Source organism: Thunnus maccoyii, chromosome 3 (genome assembly GCF_910596095.1).
Source record: "Thunnus maccoyii chromosome 3, fThuMac1.1, whole genome shotgun sequence".
Taxonomy (NCBI): Eukaryota; Metazoa; Chordata; class Actinopteri; order Scombriformes; family Scombridae; genus Thunnus; species Thunnus maccoyii.
The window spans coordinates 29,665,633-29,683,817 of record NC_056535.1 but is presented as its reverse complement, the minus strand read 5'-3'; the positions used below and the strand labels follow the sequence as shown (position 1 = coordinate 29,683,817).

The 18,185-nt window shown below is 40.3% G+C and overlaps 1 protein-coding gene across 2 annotated transcripts in view; it reads left to right on the top strand.

Annotated features, from left to right (window-relative positions):
• Nucleotides 1–18,185, top strand: part of il17rd (interleukin 17 receptor D) — a 34,365-nt gene that overhangs the window by 10,658 nt on the left and 5,522 nt on the right. Inside the window, exons 2-10 of one of the 2 annotated variants that reach the window (XM_042404107.1) lie at nt 4,452–4,506; nt 9,473–9,595; nt 13,055–13,173; nt 14,384–14,504; nt 15,364–15,408; nt 16,124–16,275; nt 16,698–16,763; nt 17,048–17,102; nt 17,777–17,887. In XM_042404107.1, the coding sequence (XP_042260041.1) occupies nt 4,452–4,506; nt 9,473–9,595; nt 13,055–13,173; nt 14,384–14,504; nt 15,364–15,408; nt 16,124–16,275; nt 16,698–16,763; nt 17,048–17,102; nt 17,777–17,887 (847 nt within the window). Of the gene's footprint in view, nt 1–4,451; nt 4,507–9,472; nt 9,596–13,054; nt 13,174–14,383; nt 14,505–15,363; nt 15,409–16,123; nt 16,276–16,697; nt 16,764–17,047; nt 17,103–17,776; nt 17,888–18,185 lie in introns of those variants that run through there. The other variant, XM_042404108.1, reaches the window with a different exon arrangement.

Here is an 18,185-nt window from a genome sequence, read left to right as displayed (position 1 = left end):
AAAGAGTGTAAATGTGGCAGATATCCACTTGATATGATTAACTCAGACACACTGTGGATTTTGGCCTCCATCACTTACATTAAAAGCACATTTGAAGGATCTTTTAATAGCTGGTATGAACAGGAGGAATGATTACAGCGAGGAAAAACCTCTTTCACTGTTCATACGGGTACCTGACTGTTGTTTAAGACACACTTGAAAAATTGTGAACCTACCCTTTAACTTTTTCCCTTCTTTTCTTTGCAGTTGTTTACTGATGTGAGTCTGTCTGTTCAGGCCTCAAGCGGTGTGAGTGTGTGTGTGGGGGGGGATAATGATTATTACTAGTGAGAAACACCTGGCAACAGGAAGGAAGAAAATTCTCTTTCTCCGTCTGTTTGAAAAATTGTTAGTTATAAAGTAAGTATGATGGTTTGGCTGGTAGTGGTGGGCGGGGTTACCAGTGGCGTGCAAAAAAAAAAAAGGAACCTAAAGTCTGAATTTCTATGTATTATATAAGTCCAGTTGTTTTCACACTGTAGGACCACTATGCTGAAGTTCTGCTGACTCATCAGATTCAGACCTCAGCGTTCAACGTGTCAGTCAGACGTGTTGAAAAGAAGAGTGAATGTAGTCGGTAAAATGAGCAGGGAGTCAGTAAAGATGTTTTATCTGTGTATCAGGAGGTTATGACACATCATGAGAAGGCACACGTGCATCTTTTATCTAATTTAATTCTACATGGACATGACAATCAGGGCTGCAACTAACAACTATTCTCTATATTAGTCTCATAGTTAGTTGTTTGGTATATGAAATACCTGTAAAATGGTGAAAATTGTTGATCACCGTTTCCCAAAGGCCAAGATGACGTCCTCAGATGTTTTTGTCCCGACCAACAGTCCACAACGACAAGATATTCAGTTTACCGTCATAGAAAACTAAAGAAACCAGAAATATTCACATTTAAAGAATCTGGAACCAGAAAATTTGACATTTTACCTTAAAAAAACGACTCAAAACGATTAACGACTAATCAAAATAGTTATTAGTTCCCTGTCAATTGACTAATAAGTTAATCAACTAATTGTTGCATGAATATAATGTAATACGAATGAATATTTTCTTGTTTCTGTTTCTGTCTTTACTGATGAAACTGAATATCTATCTATCATTTTTCATCATTTTCTGACATTTTATAGACTGAACGACTGATCGATCTACAATGAAAATCATAATTATGTGCAGCCTTATAAATAACATCCTTCACATTCAGCCACTCAGTTAATCTCTACCAACATACAAACTGTGTGTTAGTAGGGAAATGTTTCGGGGGGGGGGGGGGGGGGCGGGGGGGGGGGGGGGGGGCAGGGCGGCGGCTCAGTCTCAGTGCAACAAATCCGGAAATCTGCTTTTTTTTCTTTTTTTCTTTTTTTGTTGCTGTCGGTGAGAAAATTCCCTTGATTTTTAATTAGGTCCCTGTTTCATGCTGCCAGCGGGACATCTGTCATGCAGCAGCATGAAAACCTCCAGAAGGTCAAAGGTCAGCAGTGGAGGCAAACAGAAGACAAAATATATAATTAATAAGAACGTGATTAGATGGAACTGTGTGTGTGTGTGTGTGTGTGTGTGTGTGTGTGTGTGTGTGTGTGTGTGTGTGTGTGTGTGTGTGTGTGTGTGTGTGTGTGTGTTTCGAGGACATTTTTGGAAAGTGAAGACATTTTCTCTGCTCTTCACTTCTTCAAAGAGCTGTTTGATGGTTTTAGGGTCCAGGTTCGTGTTTAGTTTAAGGGCAGGGGAATGTATTATGTCAATGAGGGTCTTCACAAGTATATAATTACAAACACGTGTGTATGGATGGGTTGTTGAGGTACAGTGGTTGCTAATAAGCACGCTACACCTTCTATAACACACACACACACATATATATACACACACAGTGGGGTGTCTGTCTGATTAGTTTCAGGTGTGTGTGTGTGCGTGTGTGACCATAGTCTGACACCTCTGTAACAAGCCTGAAGCCGGAGAGCTGCTGTGAGTGTGTGTGTGTGTGTGTGTGTGTGTGTGTGTGTGTGTGTGTGTGTGTGTGTGTGTGTGTGTGTGTGTGTGTGTGTGTGTGTGTCGCACAGCAGGGCAACATGAAAACAAGGTCAAAGCTGTAAAACTGCTCTGCTGAAACAGTCGACAGCTGAAACGTGCCTCATGAGAATCCGTGGCTGCGTTCCAGATCGTGTACTCTTTCTTTTTTACTTTTAGTACGTACTGCAGCTGCCCTCACAAAGTACATATTGTTTTACAAAGTTTGCACACAACTGGGACAAACTACTTCGTCATAAAGCCGCCGTTACACCGGCCTCTGTCATCTGTCCGCTCTCTCTCTCTCTCTCTCTCGGCGGTCGATGTGACGCATCTTCAGCCGCCCAGAGGATTGTGAGTCAGAATAAGCAGAAAAGCATCCTTGTTGTACTGCATTTGACATACTATGAATCATTTTCTGGCATAGTAAAGTAGTACGAGTGTTGGAACGCACCCCATGTTTTTGTGTGGAGACGCAGAGAAAAGGATTCTGGGTAACTGTGTCTCGCAGGGGCTCACACAGGGGAGCTGACGGTCACACCTCAGTTTATCTCAGAGCTCATCATGTGTCACTGGATCTGTCGTCCTTTGTGTCACATAAAGCTGCTGGGTGGTGCTCGGAAGAACATCCAGGAACTGTCAATAGAAACAAAGAAGCAAACAGCTCAAAGTGGTTTTTGGTTAATTTGTTTTTTTTTTAATTTTTGGCTTCAGTCTGTCTCATCGATGTCATCCAGAGCAGAACAACTACACACCAGACTGTCAGTAAATTTGCTGTAAACATTCATGATCTTCACAGAATGAATCCAGATGTTTTTGGTGATGTTCTTCTCAGCTTTTACTCTAGAAATACCAAATCAGATTTTTCAGTAAAATTTCTAGTGGAGCTGCAATGATTAGCTGAAACTATTGATAATCGTATAGATGTTTTTGTCTTTTTTTTTTAAGGAAATATGCAAAACGTTTGCTGGTTGCAGCTTCTCAAATGTGATGGTTTGAAGCTTTTATACGTGCTAGTAAACTGAATATCTTTAGATTTTGGACTGTTGATCGGACAAAACAACTTCTGATGACGTCAACTTCGCCTCTAAGAAATCTGTCAATATTTTCTGATGTTTTATAGACAAGACGATTAATCGAGAAAACAATCGTCAGTTGCAGCCCTGATTTCTAGTACAGACACCGTTCACTACGGAGCCTGGCAGTTTTCATGGGATACAGTTTTATTTGTGCTCACGAATTACTGTCAAGTTACCGTAGCGACAGAAACTGAAGTGTTAGCGACAGGCGAGCAGCTACAAACGCTGACTTCGTTCCTTCATATTAATAATAGTTATGTTCTCATCAGATTCATGACATTTGTCCGTTTGTTGTGAGGCTTCAATCCCAGTCAGCTTTGTTAGCTTAAAGTTAGCTGCACACACACACCTGAACAGGATAATGTAGCTAGCTTCATGTTAAACTAGACTAATGAAGCACTAGCATAGCAACATTTAGCCTACAAACAACCCATAACGTATCATAACATATCGTCTTATATTCAGGCCACTTTAGTCTTTTTGCCTAAACTGATTGGTATAAAAACTTACAAAGAGACAGAAGCAAATATAAAGCTTGCGGGTCACATAGACATGCAAGTAAGTCCATGCAAAAAAAGGACAATTGCAGTGAATAAAATGTTACATAAGTCTGTTTACACCATGTAGATCCCATAAACATATTGTTAAAATATCAACTATCATGTTATTTTCTGTTAATTTGTGCACAGAGACTTATAAAGAAGCCTGAATGTCTGTTTCCCTTCACTTCATTCTTTCAGCCTGACATCTTGTTCATGTTGGGCATGAGACTTATTTTGCATTATCAGCAGTAACTGATGCATCCAGCCGTCACTTCAGGTTGGCACAGAAGATGTGGTAACAGCTGTCAGCAGCAGCAGCTGTCTCAGTATTGATTATCACGATTTAAGAGTTGTTATTTTCTCAGCGTCGACTTACAACATCAGCCTGCAGAGCTGCTTCATACTGGTTGTTGGAAGTCAACAGCTCATCCTCTCTTGTTCCTGTTTTCGTGGCAATTTTTGCTAGTTTTTCTGGCTCTGGCACAAGAAGATGACGTCCCCGCTCTTAATACTGCTTACTTAAGCTGTGATTGGTGTATTACTTTATTATAAATGAGGGAAACAGCCGTCACAGCATGACACCAGATCTGTGGACACTGACCCACTGGCATCTGTAGAAATCCTTATCTCTGAATAAGAACAGCAGCCCACGTATGATTTCATTGATTTATAGTCGCCTGACTAACCTAACAAACAAAAAGCAAGTTTCTAACACAGAATATTAACAGTGTTGTTGTTCTTTTTTAAATATCATGTGGTTATCTCTCTCTCTCAGGTGCAGTCTGGTACAGATGGAGGTCGCAGGTTGGCCGTCACCTTCAGAGCTGACAGTGAGTAATCTGAATTATCACACTGTTTTACCTTGAATGGGTGGTTGTTTTTACGTAATTGTCCGTTACTTTATGCAAGAGAAAAGTGATTGTGATTGAATTCTCTCCAAAACTAAAGTGGAGTGTCTTTAACATTTCCTGTGAATATTTATGTTCATCTGATGGTAAATCCTCCCTAAATGTTAACTTAAAATCAATCGCACAATTTGATCAGAGCCCTAAATCATCTTTTATCTTCCATCATGTTACCCAGCGTGAAAAGCTGCACGTCCCTTCCTCACCCCCCCACCCCCTCCTCCCCCCGCATCTCCACCCACATCATCCCCTTCTTCCTTCTTCCACGTCCTCCTCTTTTGTTCTTTTCTCTGTAAAAGTCAAGTTCCTGAGCCGTGGCCGATCCCTGCCTCCCGCCTTTGTCCGTGACCATGAGCGAGAAGCACTTTCAGATTCCTCTTTTTGTGTGTGTGTGTGTGTGTGTGTGTGAGAGAGAGAGAGTCTGTCTGTTTGCAGTTTGCAGGCATACCTATATTAATCTGCAAGTTAACTATTTTAATTTTCTTCCTGAAAATAAAGAGAAAAAGATAGAAACCATTAAAAGAAACAGTGTAGTAATAATAATAAACAGGTTTACTCATTTTTCAGGAACAAAACCTTCATGGCAAGAAAAGAAAAGAAAATATGTTGAAACCATAAACCTTCCAGGATTCTTCTGCAGCTTCCAAAAAACTGATGTTTGTACATCGTCAATAATGTTGACAGAAAAAGGGAGAAATATCCTGATTCACATCCTGAGATTCTCACCGCTGCCTTTGGACAGAGCCATGCTAGCTGTTTCCCTCTGTTTCCAGTCTTTATGCTAAGCTAAGCTAACAGTCTCCTGGCTGTAGCGTCATATTTAACCGTACAGACATGGGAGTTTTATTGATCCTCATGTTTAACTCATTGCAAGAAACGAATAAGCATATTTCCCAAAATGTCGAACTATTCCTTTAAACACATTGTATCATCATCACTACTCAGTGTTAGCAGACGGTTGTTTAAGAACGCAAGCTAAATTTTTTGGCAGTGGATTTAATTTCTCTGCAGAAGTGATTTCGTTTAATCTGATCTCAATACATATTATGTCACTAGTTGTATGCAGGTCAGAGGTCAGAAGGTCATGAGACTTTGAAACGATGATGCAGCTTCCTCTTAAGAACAGATTAAATGAAAAGTGTCGAAACCCACCAGCAGTTTAATCCAAAGTAAAGCACTGAGATGTTTTAACATGACAATCAGAAGCAGCTCATTGTGTGTGTGTACTGAGGTGTGTGTGTGTGTGTGTGTGTGTGTGTGTGTTGGGGGGGGGGGGTGACACACCTCACTGCTTCCCTTTTCCTCTGAACCTCCAGCTGTTTGAAGGATGAAGTGAAGGGAGGATGGAGGAGAGTCAGATTCTTCTTCTTCTCTCACTGTGTTTGCAGTGATGTCATGGGGAATATAGAGCAGGGTGACCTTTGACCTCTGGTTGGTCAGGAACGGAAGGTGATGAGATCGGCGAAACTTGAAGGATAAGTCTGTTGATGTTCTATATTTTTCTTATCGTCAACAATTCCCATGAAAAGACCAAACGATGACAAGTATCCAAAGCCTGATATATATTTTTCCTCTGTGCCGTAGAGCTCTTTTATTGTGAAAAACTATTAAAAACACATCATTGAACGTACACATACACACAACAAACACACAGTTTCCTCCTGTTTGAGTAACGTTTGATAAAAACCACAACGCCCAGCTTTTTTCTTTCTGAATAAATGAAGCATGTTCCTGGAGTTTACTTATATTCTCAGACCGCTCGGCTCTACTACAGCAGCTGCTATCAGAAATTTAAACCTTTATTAATTTAAGACAGTTAAACATCATTTTCCTTGTGTGCTCAGAAAAAATCTACAGCTCCCATTAAACTTCAAACGTAACTTGGTTTAGTTTGGTTTTTGTTCATATCCATAAAACACTTTCTTCTGAAGTCACTGTTGTTGTTTCTAGTTGTAATGTCTCCTGTATATAGACTTGTACAGCGTTCGCTCCTCTCTGTCCTGTTGTTGTTATAGACATATCTGAACTGTCCACGACGCCTCCATGCTCATGTTCTCTGTTGAGCTGTGACGTTTAGCTGCAGGACTTCCTGGAAACGATGTTTGTTAGAGGCTGCTAAAATCATATATACTGAATAAACAACAATATTAGAGCTTTTTTTTTTTGTTCTGAAAACTCCCGTCATTATCTAAACATATGAATCGAGCCACACAATGACATACTGTTGAGAAAGGATTATCAGTTATTAGCATAGCTACAAATGTCAGTGGGGTTTTTAACGAGGTTTTCCGACTTCTGAAGTTGAATCCAAAACTTCTGGTTTGACTTCGGCTTCTATGGGTTTGCGGCTGCGTGCCACAGACCGGGTAGAGAAATCGGAAAATGTTGAGACTATTGGACACTTGTTGGACTTCTGGTTTTGGTCTTTTCATGATATTTGCTGACAGTAAGAAAAATGTAGAAAAGTTCTGAAATAACCCAAATTCAGTCGTGTGCTCCACTAACAAAGCCAAAAACCACATTTTATAGAAAACATTCAGCAGTTTAAATCGGTTCACTTTCTGATCCGGGGTAGTTTTGGATGAATTTGGTAACCGTGGTAACGTGTTTTGCTCCATCGTCTGTACAAAACCGACAGAGAAAACATGATAACTCAGAAACAAAGTTGAAATAATTAAAACTGATGGTCAGAACGTAAATCTACAGTATCTTTAGTTAGTCATCGTTAGTTAGTAGAGGAGGAGGAGGAGGAGGAAGAGGAGGAGGAGCTCTTTCTCCAAAAACAGTTTTATTATGAGGAAGAAGAACAAGTTGCTGTCTCCTTCATCCTCCTCTCGAGAGCTTTGAAGAAGAGCAGAAGAGAAGAGGAGGAAGAGTGTATGAGAGCTACCAACCTCCATCTCCTCATCTTTGCTTCTTGAATTGGAAGGAGAACAGGAGGAAGAGGAGGAGGAAGGTGAGAACTTAAGATGAAGGTTCTCCTCCTCCTCCTCCTCCTCCAGTCATGAACTTCCTCTTTGGCCCTCTTTCATCCTCCTCTTTCTCCTCTCCTTTGTCTTAAAAAGAAGACAAAGAGGAGGAAGAGGAGTAACAATCTACAGCCTTCCCCTCCTCCTCCTCCTCCTCCTCCTCCTCCTCACATCCTCCGAAGAAGCTTTGTGCTGGAGGAAGAGGAGGTGAAGAAGAGGAAGATGAGCGACCAGCCGTGACCTTTTCCTTAAGCCCTGAACATGACCCCGTCTTTGGGGAGGATGAGGAGGATGAGGAGGTAGGTTGGAAGAGGATCAGTGACTCGTGTCATATCCCGTGCTCTCCTAACCTCCTCTCAGTCATCCTCCATCTCCTCTCCTCTGTCCCATCTTCCTCCTCCTCTTCCTCACCTCAATCCTCTTCGTCAATAGGTGGCTTGCAGGAGGAAAGAGGAGCAGTCAGTCGTGTCTGAGCTCACGCCCCCTTTCCTTTCTACATCCTAAGTCCATCTTTTCTCCTCCGTTCCTTCTCGGTTCATGGCTGGCTGCTCCTCCTCCTCCTCCTCCTCCTCCTCCTCCTCCTCCTCCTCCTCCTCCTCCTCCTCCTCCACCTCCTCCTCTGCTGCCCTTCCATCTTCGTCTTTCATGAGATAAAACAAAAGAAATGTTGGGAAAAATCCTCAACAGGAGAAGTCAGGGTAACACATACATGGTGGTTGAATGATTGAAGGTGTGATTGATCGACAGAAAATGAATCAGCAACTATTTCAATAATCAACTGATCGTTTTAGTCGTCAAATATTTGCTGGTTGCAGCTTTTCAAATTTGAAGGTTTGAAGCTTCTCTATGAGTATAAACTCATTTCTGGCTGTCGATCAGACAAAACAGGACATTTGAATACGTTACTATGGGTTCTAAGAAATTATAACCACTAGTTTCATCATTTTCTGACATTTTATGGACAAAACGATTAATCGATAAAGATACTTGCAGCCTTACTGCTAAAAAAACCTTTCCTATTTTCAATCAGACTGTTCATGTTAGCTGAGCTGTCTGTATGTAAAAAATTGCTGACAGTCAGAAAAATAGAGTAATGGAAGCTTTATCCTTTATGTTTTTATGTCCCCGTTCTTCTACCTGTTGACCTTTTGACTGAAAGACATTCACGAGACTTTTACATGAACCTGAACGTGAAAAACTCTTCAGTTCACTGCTCAAAACGCTTCATCACTGCACCACCGCTGCGACTGAAATTAACCAAAAAATTATATTCAAAATGTAATTCAATTCAACATAAATGTATTCATCCATTTAAGGGCAATTGCAACAGTTCACCCAAATCAACAGATACACACAGTAGATGGAAAAGAAAGAAAAATACTGTTTACAAAGCTAAAACATTCAAAAGCCATAAGCTTAAAACTGTATATGGAATTGGTAATACAGTAAATCTTGTAAAAGATACACATAGTAATGAGGCCATACAAACCTAAAAGCATAAAAAAACAACCTTATGAGGAATTGAGAAGGTGGAAAGAGAGGATCAATGACATATAATCTAATACTAGCTCAGGTAGGATCAATACGCTCATTGATTCCTTCATGATTTAGAGCTTCAGCTTCTTTTTCAATGAAACTCAACTTCTACTGCTCAGTGTCTTGTTGTCTGCGCTGATGATTCAACCAGCGTGTTTCATGTCCGTCACAGACTGACGCTGTCTGATGTAGCTGCTCTGTAGGAGTAGTTGATGAGGTCACCGACTGCACCACGGGGTTGTTGGTAGAACCGGTTTTAAGTTTAATGTAGATATGAGTTAAAATACTGTATGTAATCGCTGTTTAAAGCAGATCAAGTGTGGTTGTATGTGCTGTTGTTTGAATCTCTCTCTCTCTCTCTCTCTCCCATGTCTCTCGCCCTGCAGATTGTTCATTAAACTACCCTTTGGGGAAACATGTGATCCATGAAGTGACCAACATCTCCTTCAGCCATCTGGCCTGTGAGGACCAGGCCGGCGTGGTCGTCCACTGGTCTGCCAGTCCACTGGGTACCTGTCTGTCTGTTTACCTGTCTGTCTGTTTACCTGTCTGTTATTTACAAGATTCTTCAGAGACAGATTTAAAGAGAGAGAGAGAAGGGAAAATGAAGGAGGAGGAACAGGAAAGTAAAAGCTTCAAAGTCCTCAAATCTGTAAGATTACCCAGCTCTGTGTGTGTGTGTGTGTGTGTGTGTGTGTGTGTGTGTGTGTGTGTGTGTGTGTGTGTGTGTGTGTGTGTGTGTGTCCCTTTGATCAGGCCCAGAGAGAGAGAGAGAGAGAGGATCACATCTCACACAACAATACCACGATTTGACCGTGAAGGAATGTGTGTGTGTGTGTGTGTGTGTGTGCGCTCAGTGTAAGGTGAACCTCTCGCTCTCTCTCTCGCTGTGACAATACGGCCTGTTGTTTTCTCACAGAAAGACAGAAATCTTCCAGAAATGTTCCATGTCACAGTCGCACATGACCAGCAGCCAGAATCAATCATCTGAAATAGAGCTGCAGTAGTCGATTAATCGATTAGTCATTTGACAGAAAAGTCGTCGTCAACTATTTTGATAATCGATGAATCATTTTGAGTCATTTTTTTTAAGAAAAAGTGCAAAAATTCTCTGGTTCCAGCTTCTTAAATGTTAATATTTTCTGGTTTCTTTAGTTCTCTGTGATAGTAAACTGATAACTGATAACAAACGAAAGATCGATTAATCGAGACAATTAGCGACAGATTAATCAATACTTTTATAATCGTTAGTTCCAGCCCTAATTTGAAAAAACTCCACCGATCTGTCAAACTTCCTCCTGAAGATCTGCTCATCATCGTCTTCCTGCTGAGAACGTCACAGCTGAAAGTTTTCGAACAAAAGCAGCTGGAAAAGTTTATCTTTTCCAAAGAAGTTTATTTAGCTTCCTGAAATGTTTCCGATGCTCAGCGGACTTACAGAAGATCAAGATGAATCTGTAGATTATCAATACGTATCGATAGTCCAACAGTGAAATCATCACCTTCACTCCTTAACGAGCTGTGAAAATGATGATTTCAGTTTCCTGCCGTGTAACCAAACTTTTGGATCTTCACTAGAATTTAAATTGCATTTCTTTAAGTTTGTACAAAGTTTCTAAAGATACAAGATATAGATATAGATACCAAATCTGTCAAAATAGAAAATGTCAATCAAATGTAGATTTTTTCCATTTTGATTGAATGGTGCAGGTCTTGGGTTTGAATATTTCACTGAGTGGAAACATCATAGAGCTTTAATGTCTGATGTTATATATATATATGATGGTGTGAAATAAGATGATTTTATGAAGCTGAAAACCAGTGAAGTGTAAACAAGAAAAAGGGAAATCTGGATGTTAACGGGTTTAATTCAAGTCCAGTGTGATTGTAGTTTGTTCTCATCTCATCTCACACTTTTCTTATTTTAAGAGATATTTTCAGTTTTTCCATATGAAAATATTCTTTTACTAAAATTTAATATCTTGAAACACTGAATAATTATGTCACATGATGACACGTTTCTGTCAGATAGTAAAAGCTGATTTGCTGATTTGATTTGACAGACTGTAGCAGGTGGACGAATCCTGCTTAGGTTTATTGAGAATTTAGGATATGATCATGTGACCGTCAAAAGTCACGTGATCCTCATCAAACTACATAACCATTTCATGCTGTTTTCAGTATTAATTAGTTATGAGTCGGGATTAGAAATTCATTGCAGACTTCTAAACATGCATCTGAAAGAAGGAGAGACAGATATGTTGTATCTTGACTTCAGTTTGTCGTGCTGATGTAGAGCACAGCAGCACCTGATGTTGGTAATTATGGAGTCACATGACGTGTCGCATGTGTTTTACACTATAGCCATAAAACTATACAGACGTGAACTTGCGCTAAGTGGACGAAAGCTAAATGTGTCGTGCAACTCCCTCAGGAAAGAATAACATGGTGTAGAGTTGGATGCATTGTTTCCAGTCGTGTGTGCAGGATTGAACTGGTTTAAAAAATACCTTTAATTTGAAACATGTAGATACTAGAAATGATACTGAGGTGAAAGGGGGAAAAAAAAAACAACAAACCAGCAGTCACACTGCAGCTGTCGTTAAAATGCAAAAACATCCTCGTCTGTCCTCGACTCTGCAGGAGGGAGAGGGAGAGAGAGAGAGAGAGAGAGAAAGAGAGGGGGAGAGAGAGAGAAAGAGAGAGAGAGAGAGAGGTGTTCAGGAATCTGCCTCAAGACAGAAAAACCTGTTCTACTACAGCTCTCTGTCTCTCTCCCTCTCTCTCTCTCTCTCCACTCCCCACAGAGCTAATAAGAAAAACATGTCCTGTGGATGTAAAGGTCTAATTACAAGACAGACGTGTTTTCAAAGAGCAGAGAGGAGGAGGAGGAGGAGGAGGGGAAGAAACAAGGAGGGGGCAGGTAGAGAAAAGAGGGAACGAGGAGGAGAGGAGGTGTGAAAAGGAAATGAGGGGAGGGAAAGAACAAAAGGAAAGTAGAGGAGGACACGGTAAGACAAAAGGGAGGGAAGGAAGGAATCAAGTAGAGAAGAAGAAATGGGGAAGGGAAAACAATGAAGGAGAAATAAAACAAGGAGTGGAAAGGAGGAGAGGGAATTTGTTGGGGAGAGGAGGGAAGAAAGGAGGAAAAAAGGATGCTAGGATGTGAGGAAAGAAAGAGAGGACAGGTGAAGATGTGAAGAAATGAGGGGAACAGAACAGAAAGAGGAAAAGTAGAAGAGGAAACAATGAAATGAAGAGAGGAAAGTGAACAAGGAGAAGAGGAAAAAGAAAATAAAGAGAGCAGATGAGAGGAACAGAGGAGGAAAAACAAGAAGAGAGTGGGAAAGGAAACAAGGACAGGAGAGGAGGAAAAGAAACTAGAAGAAGAGAGGAAGGGAGGATGGAGAAGAAATGAGGAAAGGATGAAAGGGAAGGAAACAAGGATGGGAGAATGAGGAAGGAAACTAAGAGAAGAAGGGGAGGAAAGAGAACAAAGAGGGGACAGATGAGGAAACGAGAAGGAGTGAAAAGGAAATGAAGGGAGGTAAAGAACGAGGAAAGGAGGAAACAATAAGACAAGAGGAAGGAAGGGAAGGAATCAGGTAGAGAAGAAAGAAGGAAAGAGGAATAAAACGAGAGGAGAGTTAACAATGTGGACAGGAGGAGAGTAGAAGAGGGGGCGAAAGGAAAAAAGGAAAGTGAGGAGGTGAGAGGAGTAGAATGAAAAAACAAGAAGAGAGTAGGAAAGGAAACAAGGACAGGAGGGGAGGAAAAGAAACTAGAAGAAAAGAGGAAGGGAGGACAAGAAAAACAAAGAGAAGAACAGAGGAGGAAAAGTGACGAAGAGAGGAGAAGGAATGGAACAACAACAATGATGAGAGAGGAGGAGGAGGAGAAAAGGAAAGGAAGGTGAGAAGAAGAGAGGGATGGAAGTGGAAGCTGAACTTCCTGTCGTGTCTCCGCAGGGATCGAACACATTAAAGGCTTCAGAGTTTATCTGGAAGACAAGAATCCAGAAGGAAAACAATGTCAACATCTGATCCTCAAAGACCCGCGACAGCTCAACTTCTCCTACAGGAACACGGTACGACCAAAAACAACGACAGAAACCTCACAACTTTACTATTTTGAATATCTTTAAATATCTGTGTCAACATGCAGTTTGTATAGATTTTTTTTAGTGTTTGCTCTTTGCCTTTTGTTATCATATCCTTTGTTTGTGCTAAGTGTTAATTATTATTATATTATAGACTCTTAAGCCCCATTCGGACAGGATTTATTTCTCTAGAGGAGGTGCGGTTATATTAAAATTACCTGCTCTGTAATTTTAATCCAGTCCGCAGTGTGTATGTGAGTTATTTTCACCCCCATCCTCGTATAATAATTACAGCTGAAATGACCTACTGTTTTTTGGCGAACTCACTGGTCCTCCTGTAATTTAAATCCCGTCTAAAGCAACATCCTTTTACTTTAAATTTGGATCTCTGAGTTTTTCCTGCAGGAGGAGCTGCTTGTCTTTCTACTACAGAATTTTTTATTTGCTAATTTTATAGATGGAAACATACTAAAACCAGCAAGAGAAGAGCATAAAAGCTCATCACATGGTCTGTTGTAATGTCAGCTACTGGTATTGTTACTGGTATTAGCCCAACCTATATTTGTTTACATTTTGGCATCATTTAAGTACGCTGAATCAGCTATTATCAGTTCCTGTTTGCAATGAACCTATAGATGTACAGACAACTATCACTAGATTACTTTAATACTGAAGAAAACTTATATTTCTCAGCTTCTGAAGCCTCTTTTTTTCTCTGATTTCTAAGCTGATTCATGGATGTTTAATTATTGTGGACATCAAGGATAATAATGTTCTCGGGGAGTGTAGGTCGAACTGAATGATATCAATATGTGTCATGTCAGTGTGTTAAGATTTTAATGAGTTATGACTTTGAGAAGGACTCAATGATTCACTTCATGCAGCATCTCTGGAGAAGCTTTTGGCTCCGTGTCTTTTACAGACCATGTCCTGTCATTTCCTGATGGTTAAAATACGAGATGAGAGAGTTAAATTTCACAGGAAGCAATATTTCATTCTCCACCTCCTCCTGTAATGTTAATCACATGCGAATGGGGCTTAAAACAGTTTTTCCGTAATTTCCTCTGAATAGTAAACAGACTCATCACTCATCATTTCCTTCCCTGAACTTTAAGTCTGAAGAAGATTTATTAAATCTGTTCACTATTTCACTGCTGTCATCTGACTCTTTGCGTTATTTATCACTTTCCTCACACAGAAGCTAAGCAGTCAGCCGTTCAGCGGTTTGACCTTTGACACGGACTACATGGTTCGTGTTGTTCCTTTCCCAACTCTGATGAACGAGAGCTTCTTCACTCCGTCCTTCCTCAGGACCAACTGTGAGTCCAGTATTCACCGCATCCAAACAGGGTCGTTTAGTTAATTGATTAAACTGATTTATTGAGCGATTAATAGCCTTTTTAAATGTCTCTAACAGACTCCTTCCCGCTCATGTGGCTCGAATGACAGAAGTCGAGGAAAAAAACTGTCAGAGTTTGAAACAAAACTCTTACTCAGACCCAGAACATTTCTGCCACATTATTTTTCCACCCACATGGAACAAACTTCCATCATTTTATGTATTGTATTCTGCTGAGTAAATGAATAAATGAATGCCGAGAGTTGACAGGAAACTTTAAAGAAACACAGCGAAGATGGAATCTGATATTTTGGGTTGCAAAGATGTATTTTTACATTATAAATTATAAAAACTGGTAAAACTGGCACCCTTCATCATCCACAGTGGCTCCTAAAGTGTGGATCGGGACCAGAACAAGGTGTCAGAAGAAGAATCTAAGAGGCCACTAGATGGTCATCAAATAATTCAGCTCCACAATATTATTAGACTTTTATTTAGTCTTTGTTTTACCTCTTCAGGCATTGTATTCAAATGAGACACACATATGACTGTTTTGTATCACAGTGGCCACAAGCTAACAAGGTTGGGAAACACTGGCTCAAAGAAACTCTTTATGTCTTCTAACAAATCCAGAAGACGATGTGGTTTAACAAAGTTTACTTAACTACAAACACATCCCACACCTGTCTCTGTACTCCACACACAGATGATATCCATGTGGGGAAGATGGAAAAGAAGTATGTTGCCCAAAATGTCCCTTAAAATGTATCAAGGCACTGAACCGATGATGAAAACAAACCGTTTAACCATTTCTGTCTTTGTGTGCGTTCATCTTCCAGCCTGTGAAGTCCTCCTGGGTTCAGACAACCTGGTCTGCAAACCATGTAAGTTCCTCACTGTCGTCGTCATAATCAGATCCACATGTAGACGGAGTTACTCCCAGCGGTTTGTTGTCTTTTTCTTAGAGTTGTAAACTATAAACCACATACTAATTTAAGCCTAAATGAGTGGATGCAGTTTCTCTCTGTGGATGGAGCGATTACATCCTGGACAGATCAAATCCAATCAGCACCATGAAGAAGCTTGTTGGTATTCGAGTCATAAAGATGGATATTCTATGTTTCCACATCCACCAGAACAAAAAGGCCCGGTGCAGATGTTTCACATTGAAAGCCTACCAGGGAATGGGAGGAATGATGTTTGACATCTATGTTACATCTGTGAAGGAAGTGTTGAGTTTGACAGTAGCTAAACACAGATCAAAAACACGGAAAATTAGAAGCGATTTGAAATAGTTACTGAAAACATTTGTGTTGAAAGAGCAGCAGAGTGGTGAGTATGACACGATGGGAGTACGGCTGTGGAAATGTACATTATACTGAATTTATCAAGAACACAGATTAACATAGAGGAAGCGTTGAGTTTGAAATAAAGACCTTCTCTCTGCTGTTGAGGTAAAGTTAATAAGAGAACTGAGAATTTATGGTAATTGGTACATTTGTCATCATTTTTATACTACTAATTGTCCAACGGCATCATTAAAGTACGATCAGAAATGCCCCTTTGACTGGAAGTTAAGTTTTCTGTCCATCTTTGCAGTCTGGAAACCGAAGACCCTGAACGTGTCTCAGCTGGGGTCGAACCTCCACGTGGCGTTCGACCAGGCGCCGCCCTCCTTCGGCTTCCACCTGTACTACCTGTACTACAAACTGCGGCAGGAAGGACCGTTCAAACTGCAGCGCTGCAAACCAGTAAGACCATAAATCAGGATTGAGCAACATGTCTAATTACTGTTGCCTTCAGCTCTTCAGTTTTCCGTTGACAGAGGTTTTCATTTTCTGCGGACCAAGCCTTTCAGATCCCAAGACGTCGGCAGAAAGTGTTTCCAAAACGTCCGGCATGCTCAGCTGGTTTAAGCTTGTCCACTAACAGCTTTTTATGATGCTGCATTCAGTGTCTGAAAGTTCTGGTGAACTACTATCAGCTGCTTCATAGTCAAAGCTTTGCAGTGCTCTCCTCAGGATTGTGACTGTCAGCTGTTCTGATATTGCTGCTATTTTCTATAGATTTCTTTATTGAGGAAACTTATTTATTACTACTAATAAAAACACGATCTGTCCTGCAGCCCTGGTTGAGTTTTATGTTGATTGTTTGTATGTTTCACTGTGTGCAGGACGCGAACCAGCTCAGAACTACATGCATCCTCCAGGATGTCACTCCGGGGACCTACACTATAGAGGTACATGAACGCAACACAGGACTGAGCTTCATATACACAATCACAGTTTAATCACCAGACTGAGGATCACAGCACTGGCCAGCTCTCAGCTCTGAACTGGTTAAACTGGATGTTATTGTTTACCTAATAAATGGATTAAAATGGAAAACATTTGAAAGACTTTTAAAGACAAACTTTTTCCAAGTTCAGAATTTATATCTAACTTCTCAGTCAATTAAATTAATATTTTTTCTCTCTTCTGTTCCCTCCCTTTCTTTCATTACTTTTCTTGTTTTCTGTATCAGTTGAGAGACGACAGCAACACTTCCAGGAGGCAGACTCAGTACCACGTCAGCCAGGGTGAGACACTCGTACACACACACACACACACACACACACTCTATAGGAACAGCACAGTAATCTGTATAACTATCGATCTTGTAAACTTCAGCTTCAATTATAAATTTTCCCTGAAAATTTGGTAATTTGTCTCTCAACAAGGTAAAACATAGAACATTTAGAGACTAAGGTACATAAAACCTTAAAAACAGCATACAGGTAAATCCTAAAAGGTAAAAACCACATTTATTACAGTTAGAGGTGGTTATTTTGTCAGCAGAGCTAGAAAAACATGATAAAGAAAGAATCTTTTGAGAGATTTTTTCCACAAAGGTTTTCATTTTCTCATATTTTTCATTAAAATGCTTTAAAATTTCACTCATTAGGTTAAAATGCTGTTTGAAAATTGTAATCTAGATACTTTTGAAGTTGCCATTTCATGCTGGTCAAGTGGTTTACACTCAAGTTTATATGGTATTATACTGGGAGATTAGTAATTTTAAACTGGGGTGTCAGGTTTATCTGTTGGTCCAGATAAACCTCCACAGAGCTGCAGAGTGGGCATCAGGTCTGTCAGTACTAGCTGCCACTTCACATTACAGGAAGTTATTTGATTTAATGTTCATATAACTATAATTCTTTTAATTGTTTTAGTTTTGTTGTCTCATGATGGGTTTGTCTGTTTCGTCTGCCAGTCCACTCCCCCTGGGCGGGGCCTATCCGTGCCATGGCCATCACAGTGCCTCTGGTCGTCATGTCTGCCTTCGCCACTCTCTTCACTGTCATGTGTCGCAAGAAACAGCAAGGTGAGTAGAAACGTGATTTAAAATTCAAAGGTGCTCCGTGTTTCTCTCTTAAGGAAAAAGGATCACTCTGGTGGTTTTGCATGTATTAAGTTTTAGTTCTCTATATATAAATCATCTGCTGTATAGTAAACATCACATCACTGACAATCAATTGTTCAAATCAAATAATTAGTATTTTGATTAATGTCATTCTCTCCAGGCAGCCATTGGTTTCAGGTTTCAGTTCATAATGCAGAGACTTGATGCTACCTTGAATGAGGTCATCATGGTGATCAATTAGTAGCCTTTATTTGTTTGT